At 39.1% G+C, this 17,030-nt stretch overlaps 1 protein-coding gene across 1 annotated transcript in view; it reads right to left on the bottom strand.

Moving 5' to 3' along the window:
• The window catches only part of Ntrk2 (neurotrophic tyrosine kinase, receptor, type 2), a 363,714-nt gene that overhangs the window by 145,959 nt on the left and 200,725 nt on the right, over window positions 1–17,030 (bottom strand). Inside the window, exon 14 of the mRNA XM_013031082.1 lies at window positions 11,278–11,466. Coding sequence (XP_012886536.1) covers window positions 11,278–11,466 — 189 coding nt within the window. The remainder of the gene's footprint in view (window positions 1–11,277; window positions 11,467–17,030) is intronic.

The raw sequence follows: 17,030 nt of genomic DNA, 5'->3' as shown, positions 1-17,030 counted from the left end.
TCTTTCTTTCTTTCTTTCTTTCCTTCTTTCCTTCCTTCCTTCCTTCCTTCCTTCCTTCCTTCCTTCCTTTCTTTCTTTCTTTCTTTCTTTCGGTGCTGGTTCTAGGGCTTGAACTCAGGGCTTGAGTATTGTCCCTGAATTTCTTTTTTTTTTCTTTTTTCCTAAAGTCTAGTGCTCTACCACTTAAGCCACAATTCTACTTCTTTTTTTTGTTGTTTTTTTGGCAGTTACTTGGAGATAAAAGTTTCAGGGATTCCTGTCCAGGCTGGCTTCGAACTGTGATCCTCAGATCTCAGCCTCCTAAGAAGCTAGGATTCCACTTGTGAGTCACCAGCACCAAGCTACATTGACTTTAAATTTTTTTGAGTATTTAGTCTGAGTTCAGAGATTTTCTTTTTGATGCCCCTGAAGTGACATTCTCTTTACTCTAATGTTGGTCTTACCTAAAGGAAGATGATAGTGCTGCAAGAAACTATGAAGGGCTGTGTTGAAACAATGCATCAACCAGTGGAGATAACTTGTAGGTGACTGAGGCACTTTCATGAATCCCAACACTGAATTACATTTTGAAACCTGTGCAGGAATGGATTATCCTATATTACAAATAAAGCAATGGAGACCACACATCGGACACTCTTGTCTTTATTGGTGTGTGTTTGGCTCTGAATGTTTGACTACATCATCAATTCCAGAAAAACAGATCTCATTTGTATGAACATGTCTATGTGACAAAGAATTCCAACCTCAGTTGATCACTCATACATGTGAACCAGCTCTAGAGTTTCTGAACAGAGTAAGGAAGTACAAGTCATGTTTTGAACCTACTCTCTTGCATCAGATGTGGGAATGGGAAATTTAAAAAATCAGCAACAATACTCACTAATCAAGACTGCCCCATCTCTGCCCCATCCCTACTCCACCCCAAAGAATATGCTGCAGCCCCAGAAGGCTGTGCTGCTGAGACCAGCCCTTTTAAGACAAGGGCCCCAAAGCAGAACAAAGCTCCTTGGCCATAATGGATAGGCAGTAAGATCTTGGAGAAAAGATTACAGTAACAACAATACTTGGTGCTCATTAGCAGAAGAGCTTCCGAGAAAAATCATCCACATCCATCCTCCCAAAGTCCTTCCTCTTCTAAGGATAGTGTGGTGGCCATCTCAAATAATCCCACCACCCAACAACCTTCTCCCCCCGCATACCAAAGCTCTTCTAATGTTGGAACAAAAGGAAATATTAAGGCTCTCAGCAATCTTCATGTCAAAGAGAACAAATAAGTACACACTGGGATTGTTTCAGGCCCATAGCAATTCTGATGCATCAACATGTAGCTTAGATCCAGATGAGTTAACACCTTGACACCTTAAGGGTATAATATGTAGGAAATAGCAGAGTATAGACAAACACGGGAGTAAAGTGTAATTCAGGAAGTAAGTGATCATCTTAGTCTTTTTTTCTGTTTAACTATTGTCTTACTCCCCAACACTTAAGAGTTTAGAAATCTGTCTTAGCAAGTAATAATCAATATCTCAGTAATAACATTTCTTCCTCTTTCAAAACCAGTATGTATTTATGAAGTTCAATGTAGGGTTCTAGGAAACCAAAACCTTACATGCAAACAGAGAAATTTTGCTGTCCCTCAAAACAAAGGGCTCCTTAAACGGAATAGGAACACCTAAACATATAACATTTGTCTGCCCTTAGGTGAAAAAAAGCCCTCTGTAAGTAAGGTTCAAGCAGTAACATGTATTTGCAGTAGTTTCTAGTTTCTGTCAATATGAAGAGATAGAAATTTCCACATAATGGAGTTAATGGAATTAAGGAGCAAGATTATTGTGATTATTAGTTCCTAAACTTGAGAAAAGGAGAGAGGATGGAAAAATAAGACAGCCAAAGAAATTTATGTTAATGGAAGAAAATCCAGGAAAAAGAAAATGTGAAACTAATTATTTCAGCAAACTGGGGTACTCTATTAAAAGAGAAATCTAAATTCTACCCCTGGGGTATACCAATTAGTATCCCCTGGCTCCTTAGCAGTAGGCTGAGGACAAACTCACTCAGAAGAACAAAGTCTTCAGGAGAGAGAGCTCGGACATGGGGGATTGATCTGAAAATCCATCATTCCTGTAGGTAAATAGTTCAGTGGGCTGTGCAGTGAAGGCATCTCAACTTATTACAGGAGCAGAGATATCATGTCATCTCCTCCAGTGAAGACATTCCCTAAAATGGAGACTAGCTATTCTGCTATAATTACATAGTATAGAGCTTTATCCTGTCCTCTGTGTACCAACCACTTTATTGGAACATTAAGGATATGGCACTCAGTCTAAATGCCATCATTATCTAATAATGAGGTTGGATTCCAGTTTAATGTACCCACAATGTCAATGGCATGGTCAAATTAATGCTCTAAATAAAAGAATTGGGATAATAAGATTATTGACATCTTCCGACATATAGTAAATGATGAAAATAATGTAGAAACTGGGACTAGGTGGTTTCTTCTTAGGACTTGACCCTGGCTTTGGTTCAGAATCACACAGATATAACTTACTGCAAATCACAGGAATCTATTGGTTCTGAACCTATTTTTGCAATCTGGCAATTTTGGTATTGATATGCAAAAGAGCAATACTAACATAATATTTATTGTATACTTTGTTATAGAAAGAAATCTTTCAAGAACCGCAGTCTAGGACTAGATGTCTGAGACCAGTTAACTACTAAAGAGCCAGGAGTGGCTTACATGGTAAAGTGTCAGCCTTGAGCAAAGAAGCTAAGAGATAGTGCTCAGGCCTCAAGTTCAAGCCACAGTACCAACAGACACACAAAAAATATAGTGACTCCGAGCACCTACAACCACTAAATAATCAGTTTAGGAAAGACTGATGGCCAAGGTAAGGCTGAATGATTCCAGCTCATCAGAAATTCTTACACAGTCCAGGTGTCCTAAGTAGAGAAAAGGCATTGCTAAGTATTAGGAAACATCTCAGCTATAACCATCATAGCCATTAATGTCCAGCAGTCTCAATTCCTGGAAAGGAACTTGCTAGGCAACTAGAGTGAAGAGCTGGGAGACAGAAGTGATCATGAGTTTCAGTTAAGAAACCATCTGCCTTTGGAATCATCTACAGTGCTGGACCTAACCCAGGATTCTCAGTCCTAACCTGTGGCTCTCGGTTTGCCTTGTAAATGCAAGGGAGTCTCTCAGTTCCTGAGACTTCCCAGCCCAACAACCTAGACCTTATTCCCTCTGTGACACTTGTCATTTGAGATCTAAGCTCCTTTGGAGTTTAGGATTCCTTTGGACCAGACCCGATGAGCCCAACCATGTCTAGCACCCCAGCACTGTTTTAACTCCTGTGTATCATCAAACAAGAGTATTTCACTGGAAATAACATATCCAATGCTTGCTATGAACTTTCTTGTACCATCTACCAAAGATAAATCATTACTATTAGAAATATGAACAAAGCTCAGTACAAGTAATGTTAAGGGAACCTATAGTTTGACTTTATCATAAGTATTAATAAAATATTCACAAGCCATATATCTAGATGATATCAGCAATGATCTCTAATGGTTGGAATTGAAGGTGATTTTTTTTTTTTGGGTCCAGTCATGGGGCCTGAACTCTGGGTCTGGGCACTGTCCCTCAGCTCTTCAGCTCAAGGCTAGCACTCTACCACTTGAGCCACAGCGCCACTTCCGGCTTTTTTCTTTTTGCTTATGTGGTGCTGAGGAATCAAACCCAGGGCCTCAGGCATGCAAGGCAAGCGCTCTACCACTGAGCCACCTTCCCAGCCCCTTGAAGTTGATTTTTAAAATTTTTATCTTTGATTCTTATGTCTTCCAAGTTTTCTATTATAATCTGTATTATTGGTTTTTTCCAAAACGTCTCATTTTAGGGTACCTGTGTGCATTTTGAGAGGTCATCCATAATTCCCTCTTGTTACCAAAAGTCACCAGCCCCATCTATACAAACTAGAGTGACCAAGTATTTTATGGTTTGTCTTTAAAAATCAAACTTGTTTTACATTATAAAACTGCCTGGGTCATGGGAAAGCCAAGACAGACAGTCATCATACTACTTAGGGTTCCTTTTTCTTTTTTGAGGGGAGGGAGGCATTAGAGTAGGAACTTTAAGGCCTATACCTGCTATGTAAGCTCTGCCCCTTCAGTCACAGTCCCATTCCTTTATGCTTTCATTCTTTTCTTCTACTTCTTTTTTGTTTTTTGTCACTCATAGGGCTTGAACTCTGTTTCATTCTTTTTGGATAGGGTCTTATATGTGTGCCTGGTTGGCCTGGATGCTTAGTTTCCTATTTTGTGTCCCACAAAACTGAGATGCCAACCAAGCACCTCTGTGCCCATCTTTCAATTGATAGAAATGGTGTCTCATGAAAATTTTGCCCAAGGTTGCCTTGAGCTATGATCCTCTTGATCTCTACTTCTTGAGTGGTTAAGATTACAGGTATGGGCCAGCCACCATACCGGCCCCCTTTCCTTTTGGCCATAATACTGTCTTCTAATTTTCCCTTCTTTGGGAGAAGTCAAGTATTCACTACCAGCAGAAACACAACATCCCCTCAGGGATAGGAAGCCTTGTACCCCCTCCTGTTGGACTGGTGCCTTCTCCTTAGACTGAGCAGAGGAGTGAAGCCTTTGTATACATAGGGACTAGGCTGCACAAGAAGTTTCTCTCTTCCCAATCTTTTCCATGGCATTTTGTAAATTCTTTTTACCTGCCCTTTAATAAAAGGCACAAGAACCAAGAAAATTAAAATCAGAAGAAGCCAACAAACAAGCAGTACACCCTCACTAAGCATGAAGGGCATCACTACTAGAGCTCAGGAAGAAGAGCTGACATAGCACATGATTCCAGAAGCAACTAAACTATAGTGGGTCTCGCTCTTGGGCTAACAGAATGTGTAAAGGCAGAGGAGAAGGAGGAACTCTATACTTTGTTATAATGGCTGCCACTGCATCAGTGTCACATCGAAAACTTCCCATTGTGTCGTCTCAACTTCACTATGGGGCACATTCAATTGTTCAAATCACGTGGGTAATAGGAACTCCTGAGTACCATAGAGGCTACTCTATATTTGTATTTGTGAGTTGGTCCTGTCCAAAATCTGCTTTTACATGCAAGAGTGACCAGGTTGAACCAAAGTTGAGAATGAGCTTTATTAGGCTCGTCCTTCTGGGGTGGCACTCCTGAGCCCTGGGAAAAATCCAGAAGGAATGCATTAGGATTCTCCATAAAGTGGGTTGCTTCCAACACAGCACTAATGATTAGATAGAAGAGGACTAGCTGTCTGATCTTTGCAAGAAGCTTGACTCCATCTTGGTAGGCTAATGATACGGAAACAAATAGTCTTTGGAATATCACTATGAGTATCTATCTCCCTTAGACTTAGATCTATTATCATTTTTTTCCTTTTTAGCCATAAAGTGGAGTGTTACCCAGGAGGCCTGGGTATCCTATAATTAGGTATTATTTCTTTTTGGGTAACAAGTATAATATCACCCAGTGGTCAAATGCTTAATAACATGATTGTACTTAGTTGTGAAGGTGCTTGGAAATTATTTGCTAACAAATCTCCATTGGAGTGAAATGTATAATGTGGCTTCTTATATTTTTAATATAATTATGTAGCATGTATTCATTTCCTTTATCCTAGGAAATGCAAGTTGCTTTTTAAAAAGCACTCTGATAGCTTCCTACCATCTCCGTTGGAGCTGAAAGGGAATATAATACCTAATTGTTGTAGCTAGCGATGGGAGACCATGGCACTGGGAGGAGAAGGAATTGTACTAGAACCTATAGAACGCCAGCTGTGTACCATGACAACTTGTCCACAGGACAAGTTGTCAACCTAGTATGCCATAAATAAAACAATTTCTAAGGATCCCAAAACAACTGCACTTCCCCTGTCCTAATATTCGTGCTGAGAAGAACAGACTTAGCTTATTTTTAACATGCAGGCCATAACTTTCAAAGGTATATAACAGTTCCCAAAGCAGCTATTATTTAGCCAATTAGATGCTTAAAAGAAAATATATTTTTGAAAGACAAAATTACTCAGCACAGGACAGGGGCAAGTGCCAAAGTAATTGTTTTTATCTATTTGGATATCCTACTCTGGATCATCCAAATGGGTCATGGTTATATCATGGCACTGATGACTGGTGATAGCATCAGGTAACATTCAGAGCCTTCATTCTTTGATGTCATGAACTGCTGGGGGCCAAGATATAATTCAGAATTTTTGCTTATGTGTACTCAAAGTAACATTGCATATTTGCTCAAAATCTCTGCAGCCCTGTGAAAAGTATCACCTGCTGATTTCCTCTCTTGGTTGGAAACATAAGAATGAAATGGACATGGTAAGAAAGAATAACAGGATGGGATCCTTATGTGATATTTTTCAATGACTGTTCACTCACTCCCTTTATAACATCTTTCCTTCATCCTAGCTCATCTATGGATCAGCGATTAACTACATAATTATCTAACAAGCATGTGACCAGTGGGAAAACACACGTACAAACACACTCAAACACAAACTATAATACCTGGAGAAAGATGGCACACAATAAAAGAAAGCAGTAAGTTGTTCATTTAATTGGAAATAGAGTCAAAGTGGGGGAAAGTCAGGATTCTTTATGTGCATCGGTCACAGGAAATGATTAGCCCTAGTTATGCATAGAGGGCATGCTCTGTAAGGACAAACACATACGTGTACTCATTTAGAAACAATTGTAATTGAATTTAGGCACAAAGCCTAAGACCCTAGCTAATTTACAAGGCTACTCTAGGAAAGACAGAGTTTTAAGAATGACAATAAGTCTATGAATATAATGTATTCTCACCCTTTGTGAATCAACCCACGACTGATGATTTTGGAGTTTTGCTGGTTATTATGTTTTGTTTTTCAGCTCCATCAAACCCTGTCAAAAACTTTCTCAGAAGTCAAGGAGAAGATAGCCACACAGATACCCTTATGCCAAGTCTGTAAATTCTACTGGGAAACCGCCCCATGTTGTAAGATGACATAGTTTGCAGACACATCTAAACAGACTAGTCAAATTAAAGACTAACTCCAGACTTGATGTTGCTGAGCGCCTCAGCTCCATCTCACCATCCTGATTGGTCAAGGAGATGGTCTACAGTTTAAGTGGCAGAGTACTTTGAGAGGTTAGTCATTAGAGCACACTGCTGTGTCCTGGGAAGGCAACTTCTTGCTTGGCTACGTTATGGAAGCTAAGGAGTGACTTCAAGATGTTCTCTGGCCAGAATTTGCAGATAACCATAGAACTCTTCTCCTCCATCAGGCATGGATTTTAGCCTCCTTTAGTTCCTGCAGTGACACAGGAGCCTCCAAATACCAAATTATTATCAGGCCGTCTTGGGGGAACCTCTGGGCCCTGCAATAAAGTAGACAGACTTTCTATTGGAAAGTGCTCAGGAGCAATTCAGCCCTGTTCAGATTTCTCTAAAATTCTGCAAACCATCTCTGTCTTTGGCGAATGAAAATGATCACATGGCTCCTGAAGAATTTCAAGGGATCTAACTTATCATCATCCTTTATTTAAACAATTTTATGCACCATTTAAAGAAATTGGGTGTGATTATTTTTTGTTTGCATTTTTAAATTTTTGAGTAGTTGCGCAAGGGGAAATCAATTCAACATGTCAGTGGATGAATACAATACATCCTGATCAATTTTTTTTTCAAACTAAGCTCTGCTAATATTGAGGTTGTGTCAATTTGGACAAGCCACTTACAGGCCTCATCTGTAAAAGAATGTGTTTATATTAATTGATCTTTGAATTCTAACTCAGGAGATCAAAGTAGTCAGTGGACTATAGACCCAATCTGTTTCACACTGGTGTCTTATTTATCCGACTTAGTATTTTAAATACCAGCAATTCTTTCTGGGTAAATTTGAGTATTCAGTAATACTAGATCCATGCTCCTACATGGAGCTAGTATTTTGCCATATCATTTGTTCTAATCCAGTCTGTTTCTCACATTAACCTGTTAGATTAATGAAAGTCATTCATATATAAGATCTTTCTCTTAAGCTCTCCTGTCTTGATGCCTATCACAATGCATTATGTTAGTATGGTGATCCAATTATTGGGCCTCCATGGTGAAGTTCTCTGAGGTCAAGGAATGTGCTATCATCACTGAAGTTCTAGCATCTAGAATTATAAAAGTATTTTAGGTAATAAAGTTTTTAGCAAGTTGAAATTCATTACCTACATTCAGCAAAATGGAACCAAAATCACTTGTGGTAAGAGAAAAGGTCAATATCTTTGAATAGTGCAGAGCTTTAGGAATGATTTCCTAGCTTTGGCAGTGACAGTTTGCTTAAACACACGATAAAATTTTAAACTTTCTAAGATTTTTTTTAAACAGATATCACCTATGCAGTCTCATGGAAAAGACCTCTTTTATTTATTTATTTATTTTAATTTTATGTTTTGCAAAATCTAGGGTTTGAACTCTGGGCCTGGACAGTGTCCCTAAGCTTTTGTGCTCAAGGCTAGTGTTTTACCAGTTGTGTCACAGCCTTTCTTCTGGCTCTTTGTGGTTAATTTCCTGCCTACGGTGGGTTTGAACTGTGAGTCTTAGTTCTCAGCCTCCTGAGTAGCAAGATTTCAGGCTTGAGCCACTGTCACCTGAGACATCTTTTTGAGATTACTTACAAGTTCCTTTATTTAGAAATGTCAATGAGAATCACCTAATAAAAGATATACTCTCCAGATTTTATGTGTTTCTAGGAACAAACGCCTTTACATGTTCAGTCTCTACATTTGGAGATGTTTTAATTTCTGGATGACTCTAAGTAGTATATCCCAAGAAGGAATTTTTGTTAAAATCTTTTTCTGGTGACATTGTTATCTACATCTGTTTACATTGGCTAACATATTGGTAAAAGAATGTCTAATAAATTAACTGCTATATAGCAATTCAATGGGGAAAGATTTGGTCATCTTGTTTCAAGTATGCTGTGATTTACTATTTCAGCAGTGGATAACCACATCTGATTCATACCTGGTCCATGTCACAGGGACATCATGTATCAGGCTATGAAGTAACAGGGAGCAGGTAAAGTTGCCACTCTCAGAAGCTTACAGTCTAACCTAAGCAGGACTGCATAAACATGCTCACAAGGGTGCTCATACTCACACTGGACAAAAGACAACATATACACTGAAGATAAAGGGAAAAGAAAGTGAGGTAAAGCATTATAATAATGAAAGGTCAAAGGAAAAGGGAAATTTCTTCTTTGCTTCCATTTCTTTGAAAGTAGAAGATGCATAATTTTCAATCTTCTTAAAATCATCTAAGAGTATATTACTCCAAAAAGAGAAAAATTCCTCTAGAATGCAAATGAAGAGTGGCTGAGAAGACTCCACTAGGAAGGGATACCTAGGTGAAGATCCAGAAAGATTTTGTGAGGAAGGAATGGCTAAATGGGCACTCAGTAGTATAGAGCTTGGAGGGAAGGCTAGAAAATGAGGCTTATAGTCTCTTCCAATCCCTTCCAAGGGCAGATGACACAGAGTGGCTGGGGCACAGAGCCAAAAGTCATTTTAAAAAAATAACCAAAAACATTTGCAGAAATTTCCATGGACTCTAGATGAAGGCGACAACTTCCTTTTAGAACTTCAAAGGGAAGAAGTCCTTTCTCCCTAGTGTAAGCCACAAATTCAACTGTCACCACCCACTTTTGACCAAAGGCTCTCATGTTCACTGGTATTTGCTTTCTTGACTATTTGTTCATTTTCTCTCATTGGGAATGCTAGACCAATAGTCTCTACTTGTTCATTCATCTCTGTCTTTCCTCCATTGGAAAGCAAGTTGGTTGTAGCCAACCTTGATTATCATACATTTTTATCCTAGTGGTATCAAAATATAAAGTATTCTATTCCTAAGGATGTTACTCAAGATAATGACAGAGACCCCCTCACAGCATCCTGATTCAGCTCCACCATTGACTGCTATTTATTCAGGGCATCTAGGACCTTCAGAAGATAGTTAGCTCACAAAAGGATGTTCATTCTAAATGCTGTCTCCACTCATCTTTTTCTCATTGCAGAGACAATATTAGGATTAATAGCACCTTGATTTCAAGTAATGTCTTGAGATTTGAAGAGTTCAATATGCTTCACAGCCCAGTTTCACATGTGGCAAGCTTCTAATACTGTTATTTTCCTAATACTTAGCCTCAAGTTCAAACTGAAAAGTCTTTTGGAGTAAGTGTGGATGAATAAGAAGAAATCACCAGTGTTTCCTTCTATACAAACAGATCTGAAATCCATTTCTAAGCCATCACATTCCCTGGATTTTGGGTAGAAAATCAGTCTCCAAAGCCTAACTTTGCAACAGTCCTTCCAATCTCACCTCTGAGACAAGTCAAGAGTAGTATTTAAGAAAGAATACAAACACACAGATAAAAGATACCCATTCATCAGTGCTAGGAACCACTGAGATCTGGGCCACTGGCTTTTGCAGGGCCCTTATTCAAGTATGAAGGAAGGCCAGCCAAGAGTTTGAAGTGCAGAAGCCATTTTTGTTCACTGTGATCTTATTTTTGGTTGTCCATAGAGTTGCCAGAAGATAGGAGAAGAGGCTCTGAGAAGAATCCCAAGCTGCCAGTAGAGGCTGATGAGGTAATTACATTCTAAAAAACCGAAGTCAGCCTCCTGCAAATTCGTGTCGTCTGGTGCAATGTCTCTTTGCTACTGTGACATTACACAAAATCTCATGTTGTGAGTAGATTAAACAAAGAATACAGACCTTCTCAAATGGGTACCCATCTTTGTGCAACCCAGTGCCTTCCTGACTATATCGTAATTACTTTCAACAAACCAGATTTAAATTGCATCATTGCTTATTATCTCTAACTGATGTATGTACATACATTCTAACGGCATTTCTGGTTTCTGTCTCTGTCTTTTTCAAGATAAGCATGCCTAGATCCCAACTTCATGTTGACAAATGCTTTTGGAAAATGGATCCCAAGAGAAGTTTCTGACCACAGTTCCCATCCCAACAGGAGACACACCCTGAGAATTCCATAAGGAACAAACTAAAGGATCTGGTCCATAGACCAAAAGGCTGCAAGAATCCTCAGACATTTCACTGACCGCCCCCCACCCCCGAGCCACCCAGTCAGCCTTGTCAAAGCTCCTGATAAACACACTCATTGATATAGCTGTACCAAAAAAGGGGGGGCAGTAAATATAAACAGCTGTACTTACATGTGTCTGGCTTGAGCTGACTGTTGGTGATGCCAAAGTACTGGGGATTTTCAATGACAGGGATCTTGGTCATTCCAATAATGACGGCATCAGGGCCGCCCTCTGAAGAAGACGGAGTATTACTCCCATTGGAGATGTGATGGAGTGGGCTGGCAGAGTCATCATCATTGCTGATAACTGAAGCTGGGCCTGGAGTTGGAGAAAAAGATGTAGTCTGTAATTCAATGGGTTCTATTGTGCTATACTTCATATACCTCAAATTCACTTCAAGTGTACAACTGCGTGTGGATAATTCAGCAGATTTTGGTACATTCACACATGTGAAAACATGGCTATGGTACAATTTTAGGATATTTTCATCACGCTAATCTTTTCCCCAATCTTAATTCTAGAAATCTATGAATTTACTTTCCATCTCTGTGAATATACCTATTCTTGCATTTCATGCAAATGGAATCATATACTCTGTGACCTTTTGTAATTAGTTTCATTCATTTAACATAAATTTTAAAGATTCACTTATAAAATATATCAGTATATCCTTTTTATTACTGAGTAATATTCCATTATATGGAACATTTTATTTATTCATCCATTCACGTATTGAAGAACACATGTTATTTGATCTATTAACAATGGGATTATTGGAATTCATCTCTGCTTTTATGAGAACACATATTTTCTTTTCTCTTGGGTAGAATTGATTGACCCCTTTAGTTCTCTGTTGACCATTTTGAGGGATGATCAATTCAAATTGACTGTACCATTTCATATTTCCAACAGCAATATCTGACATTTACAATTATGTCATTCTTATTTCCTGAAAGTTTGTCCACAGCATTCTTCTCAGTTCTACATACACCTTCAGAATCATGTCTCACTGAATTACCAGTGTAAATTTAAGATTTATTTCCCAGGATTCTAAAAGTTATAGTGGCAGTTTGAAGATCTGACTTTCCAGTTTCTAGTCTTTGTATCTCTGTATCTGCTTACAGTTGTAAAATGTGCATTATCTAATCTTCTTGCAGTTTTATGAATGTGGACTGAGACTAGTAATAGGACAATGGATGGTAAATTTAAATGTGCTCCATGGATATGAGTTACCAGTAGGCATGCTTAAATAATCCTTAACTGCGGGATTAAAATGATATTGGACTGTCTGTCCCCTTATTGTGTCTCATTTTCTCTAATCAGTGAATACCTGAACAACTTTCCTCCACAAAATATTTTCATAACAATAATGGACAAATTTCAAGATAAAGTTATCTGCTTTGCCTTTAGCTATGATAGTATTTATAGAGTTAATACTTACATGCCTGTACATTAAAGCAATACATGTAATATTTTTCATATAAGACACATTTTGAAGCCCAAAACAGCAGAACATATACACCTTTATCTGCAGTCTGAACAATTTATCCATTTACCATTAACTCATGCTGCTTGCAAGCAAAATGCACATTCACAAAAATATCTATGTGAAAGTTTCAAAACAATTACAATCACTAGTGCAATCCATATTTAGGAAGTAGACACAGTTTCCTCCACATATATTTCACATACATCTGAAGCCTATTGAATGGGTATGTTCCCATGGAAGCAGATCACTGGCCATGACTACTGGCATAAACCAAGAGAAAGATGGGAGGAAAAAGCATCAGGATTAAAGACAAAGGAGAATGAAGCAGAATCTAATACCCAGTGAAGACACATGCCTAACTAGACAAGGAAGTGTCTGAATTGCTAAATCCTATGTAAGGGAATGCATGCACCCCCCCCAATATGCAGGTTTCAGCATCTCCATACATTCCTCACCTTTCTCTTCACACTTAACTAATGTAGTGAAAAGCACAGAAATTATCAGTACAAGCATGTTTTCTCAAGGGCTCTAATACAATGATAATCCAGCTTCCAATCCCCAAGATCCATTGCCCACCCCAATATGGGGATTATCACAGTTTGTAGTGATAACAATTAGACATTCCCCAGCTAGCTGTGTCTTAAACAAACTATGCAAGAGGAATCCAACTGCTGTTGTAGGTGATTTTTAATGCATTATCTCAGTGGGATGTACATTTAAGTTGCCTTTAATAATATACTCTGGTTTAATTCCACACACAAGTCAAGTTCTCACGCAGCTTGTTTAGAAGCCACAGAAGACTCAAAGGCAAGGTGAGCCCATCAGTCGTGATCATCTTATTCCTTGCTCACCTGTGTTTGCCAAGAGCAGAAATCCAGCCAACAACAACAAAGACACGTTTTTTCTAATATCCTCAACCTTCCTGGTTTTATGATCTGCTTCCTGACAGACCTACTCAGATTTTATCCAGCAATGAAGAATGGAGACATGTGATGCTAAAGTTTCTGCATGTTGTCAATAAACCTTTCCAGCTGTTGGTTCCTGTGTTTTATCTCCAGAACAACTGTTCTGTCCTGAGAGGTTCCTAAAGCCTGCTACTGCCAGAGCTCCCAGAGTAGAGTGAAGTTGTGGCTACACATTTCTCTACAGATTCCAGGCTCTACCTTTATCCCCAGAAATGCAGGAGTTGTTTTTTTCAAATAGTCCACATATAAAATATTTCCTTCCAGAGCTCAGGAAGTGATTAGAAATATATTGACACTTCCAGGCACTGGTGGTTCATGCCTGTAGTCCTAGCTACTCAAGAGGCTGAGCTCTGAGCTTTCTAGTTTGAAGCCAGCCAGGGTAGGAAAGTTCATGTACCTATTATCTCCAATGAATTACCAAAAAGCCAGAAGTGGAGCTGTGGCTCAAATGTAGAGTTCAAGCCTTGATCAAAAACCCAACCAAGAACTAGGCCCTGAGTTCAAGCTCTAGTACTTGAAAGAAAGAAAGGAAGGAAGAAAGAAAGAGAAAGAAAGAAAGAGAAATGAGAGGAAAAAAGAAAGAAAACAGGAAGGAAGAAGGGAACAAGGGAAGGAGGGCAGGAAGGAAGGAAGCAAGGATTGTCTCTAGTGTAGATCAGGTTAGCAGCATCAGGACAGCTCTCAAGTCATTTTTGAGGTTGACATCTAGATGACAGTCTTGAGATTCCTCTAGGAATCCAGCCTCCGAATCACCAGCCAAGTACATAGTAGAGCCCTTGCTTTAATCCTGTGAAGGCCTTGCTCTTTAGTCCTCCTTCTGCAAAGAACATCCCTTCCTCTGATCTCTACAATTGAAACTGTTGACTCTCAAGTAAGAGTTTGCAAGGAATGGTGGATGCAGTTAAGCATGCAAATGATATAAAGCACCAAAGGTAATTTTTCATACGTCTTTTCACTTTACTGAAAGCCACTGTTGACAAATAAGAGCAACACACACTTCAACAATTCATCAAGTGGAATATTAATTTAAGTGCTGTTTCCTTTATTATTGATGTTCCCAAACCCTGCAAGATTGATTCGGCTGGCAAACTTGCAGGCTTTCAGCCCATTTTCCTATATAATGAAATGCAAAGCACGGCAAAGTTGGGAGGAGAGAAAAGCTCCATGAAGACAATGAATGTGTATATAATTTGTTTCCAGCCTGTCTGTGCATTTCACAGGTTGTGTCTCTGTGTGTCTATGCATGTATATGATCAGGCACCACCAAGAAGAAAGAAGAGTCAGAGGTATATCAGAGCTTGTTGCAAGAAATTCATTAGAGTACTTGAAAAGCATGTGTTGTTAATTATAATACATTATTATATTGACATATACTATACATTAATATTATAATCTATAAAATTATACTATTATAGTGTACAATATACCAGAGTATATAATTGTATAGTATATAATATCATAGTATATCGATTGAAATATTATTGATGTTATATACTATGAGGTCCTAATACTATAGAGGATAATATTAACATATAAAGTTTTAACTTGTTATACATTGTATTTAATAACTTAAAATAGTATATTTTACATCAAAATATATTCACACATATCTAAGCCTAACTTAGACTTCATTTCTAGTGGTCAGAATGGAGAAAGGTCATCAAGGAAAAGAAATTCCTTCTCTCAATACCAACAGTGTATGAAAGGAGGCATTATTATCTTGAGTGGCTGCATTAACGCTATGGGGCCTGCTAACTCTGGAGTAGACTGCCTTCTCTAGGGCTCCGCTAGGACTCCCATAGGGATAGCTGGTTGCTAGACATGTCAAGCCATCCAATGCCATCGACACAGTCAATCACTCTCTTGGTCTGTACCCTAAACTCCAAGCCACCACTTGCCCTAACCACCTCAGAATCAGCTACCAGAAAATTTCCAACTGTCCTATGTCCAGAGGTTCTCTGAAATTATTCACACTGACCAGTTCTAAACCTGCCTAGTTACCTTGCCTGTTCTCATGGAAACTCAAATAAAGACTCATGTCTATGATTTCCCCATGATCCTTCTGCCTCCTGACCCATCTTGGGCACTCTGTATAGCTAATGTCGCCATGGCATAGCATGGCCCCTCTTTTCCCACTTGAGAACTGTGAATCACAATTTTTGTTTTCAATGTCCATCATCTCCAAAACTACTGACTTCACCAAACCCAAATGATGATGATGATGATGATGATAATGATAATAATAATAATAATAAATGATAATTTATTTATAAATGATAATTTATAATTTGTCTGGTGGGTGGAAGCTGGAATATTCTAAAAATAATCTCTACTGTGCCTAAAAGGTTCAAATCATATTTTTGAAGCTCTCTGGGGACAAATACCCTTCTGTAGTGCAAATTAGCTTTAAAAATGTTGAAATAGCAGGGTGCCAGTGGCTCACGCCTGCAGTTCTAGCTACTCAGGAGGCTGAGATCTGAGGATCGCGGTTCAAAGCCAGCCCAGGCAGGAAAGTCCATGAGACTCATATCTCCAATAAACCACTCAGAAAATTGGAAGTGGTACTGAGGCTCTAATTGTAGAGCACTTGCCTTGAGCTGAAGAGCTGAGGGACAGTGCCCAGGCCCAGAGTTCAAGCCTCATGACCGACAAAAAAAAAAAAAGGTTGAAGTAGTACAGTGATTTACTACTCTTAGAAGGAAGACACCATTATACAGCACTGTTATGGGAGAATTCACCTCTTTCTCTATACACACCAACACCCAAGTTCCTTCTCCCCCCAGCAATGTAGGAAACCCTAAAACAGGGTCCCTTTTATAATGTCTTGGCAAAGAGATTATGGTTGGCTATCGCTGAAATTTGCCCATGGAGAGCTGCCTAGAAGTCCTGAGCTGGCTCAAATTTATGTTCCAACTTCTCCTCGTTATTGTTTGTTAAGAGCTTTTTCCTTGGAGTCTATGGGACTGGTAAGGGGTGGGGTGACCTTTCCCCTAAAGACTCCATTGGCTCAGCCTGGGCTAAGCCCGCTGGTTATTCTGGATGAGTAAACAGACACTGACAGAGACTGCTTTACAGGACAAGGTCTGATGTCAGAGTTTAAAAAGGAAAGGAAGTAGACTTCCCTGTACAGATAGACAAATATAGGTCAGGTGGCTCAGAAGTAGGAGGTTCAGACCCATCCCCTCCTTTGCATTTTTACCTGTAGCCAAACTTGCTACCAAAAGAAACACCAACCAAAAGAATCTGTCCATCCTAGTCAGATGTGGAAACCCACATGAATGACAGAAGACAGCCTGTCTTTTCCTGCCTTCCATTCAATTTCTATTCATTGTCTCTGTACCCGTGGAAAATACTGGACAAATTGAAGGTCCCAAGAGATCACACCTGATTTCAATCCTAACGATGAACTACATCATCTGCATTCATTC

This window comes from Dipodomys ordii, unplaced genomic scaffold (assembly GCF_000151885.1).
Source record: "Dipodomys ordii isolate 6190 unplaced genomic scaffold, Dord_2.0 Scaffold137, whole genome shotgun sequence".
NCBI lineage: Eukaryota > Metazoa > Chordata > Mammalia > Rodentia > Heteromyidae > Dipodomys > Dipodomys ordii.
The sequence above is the reverse complement of the archived record's forward strand: the minus strand, read 5'-3'. Positions and strand labels throughout refer to the sequence as shown.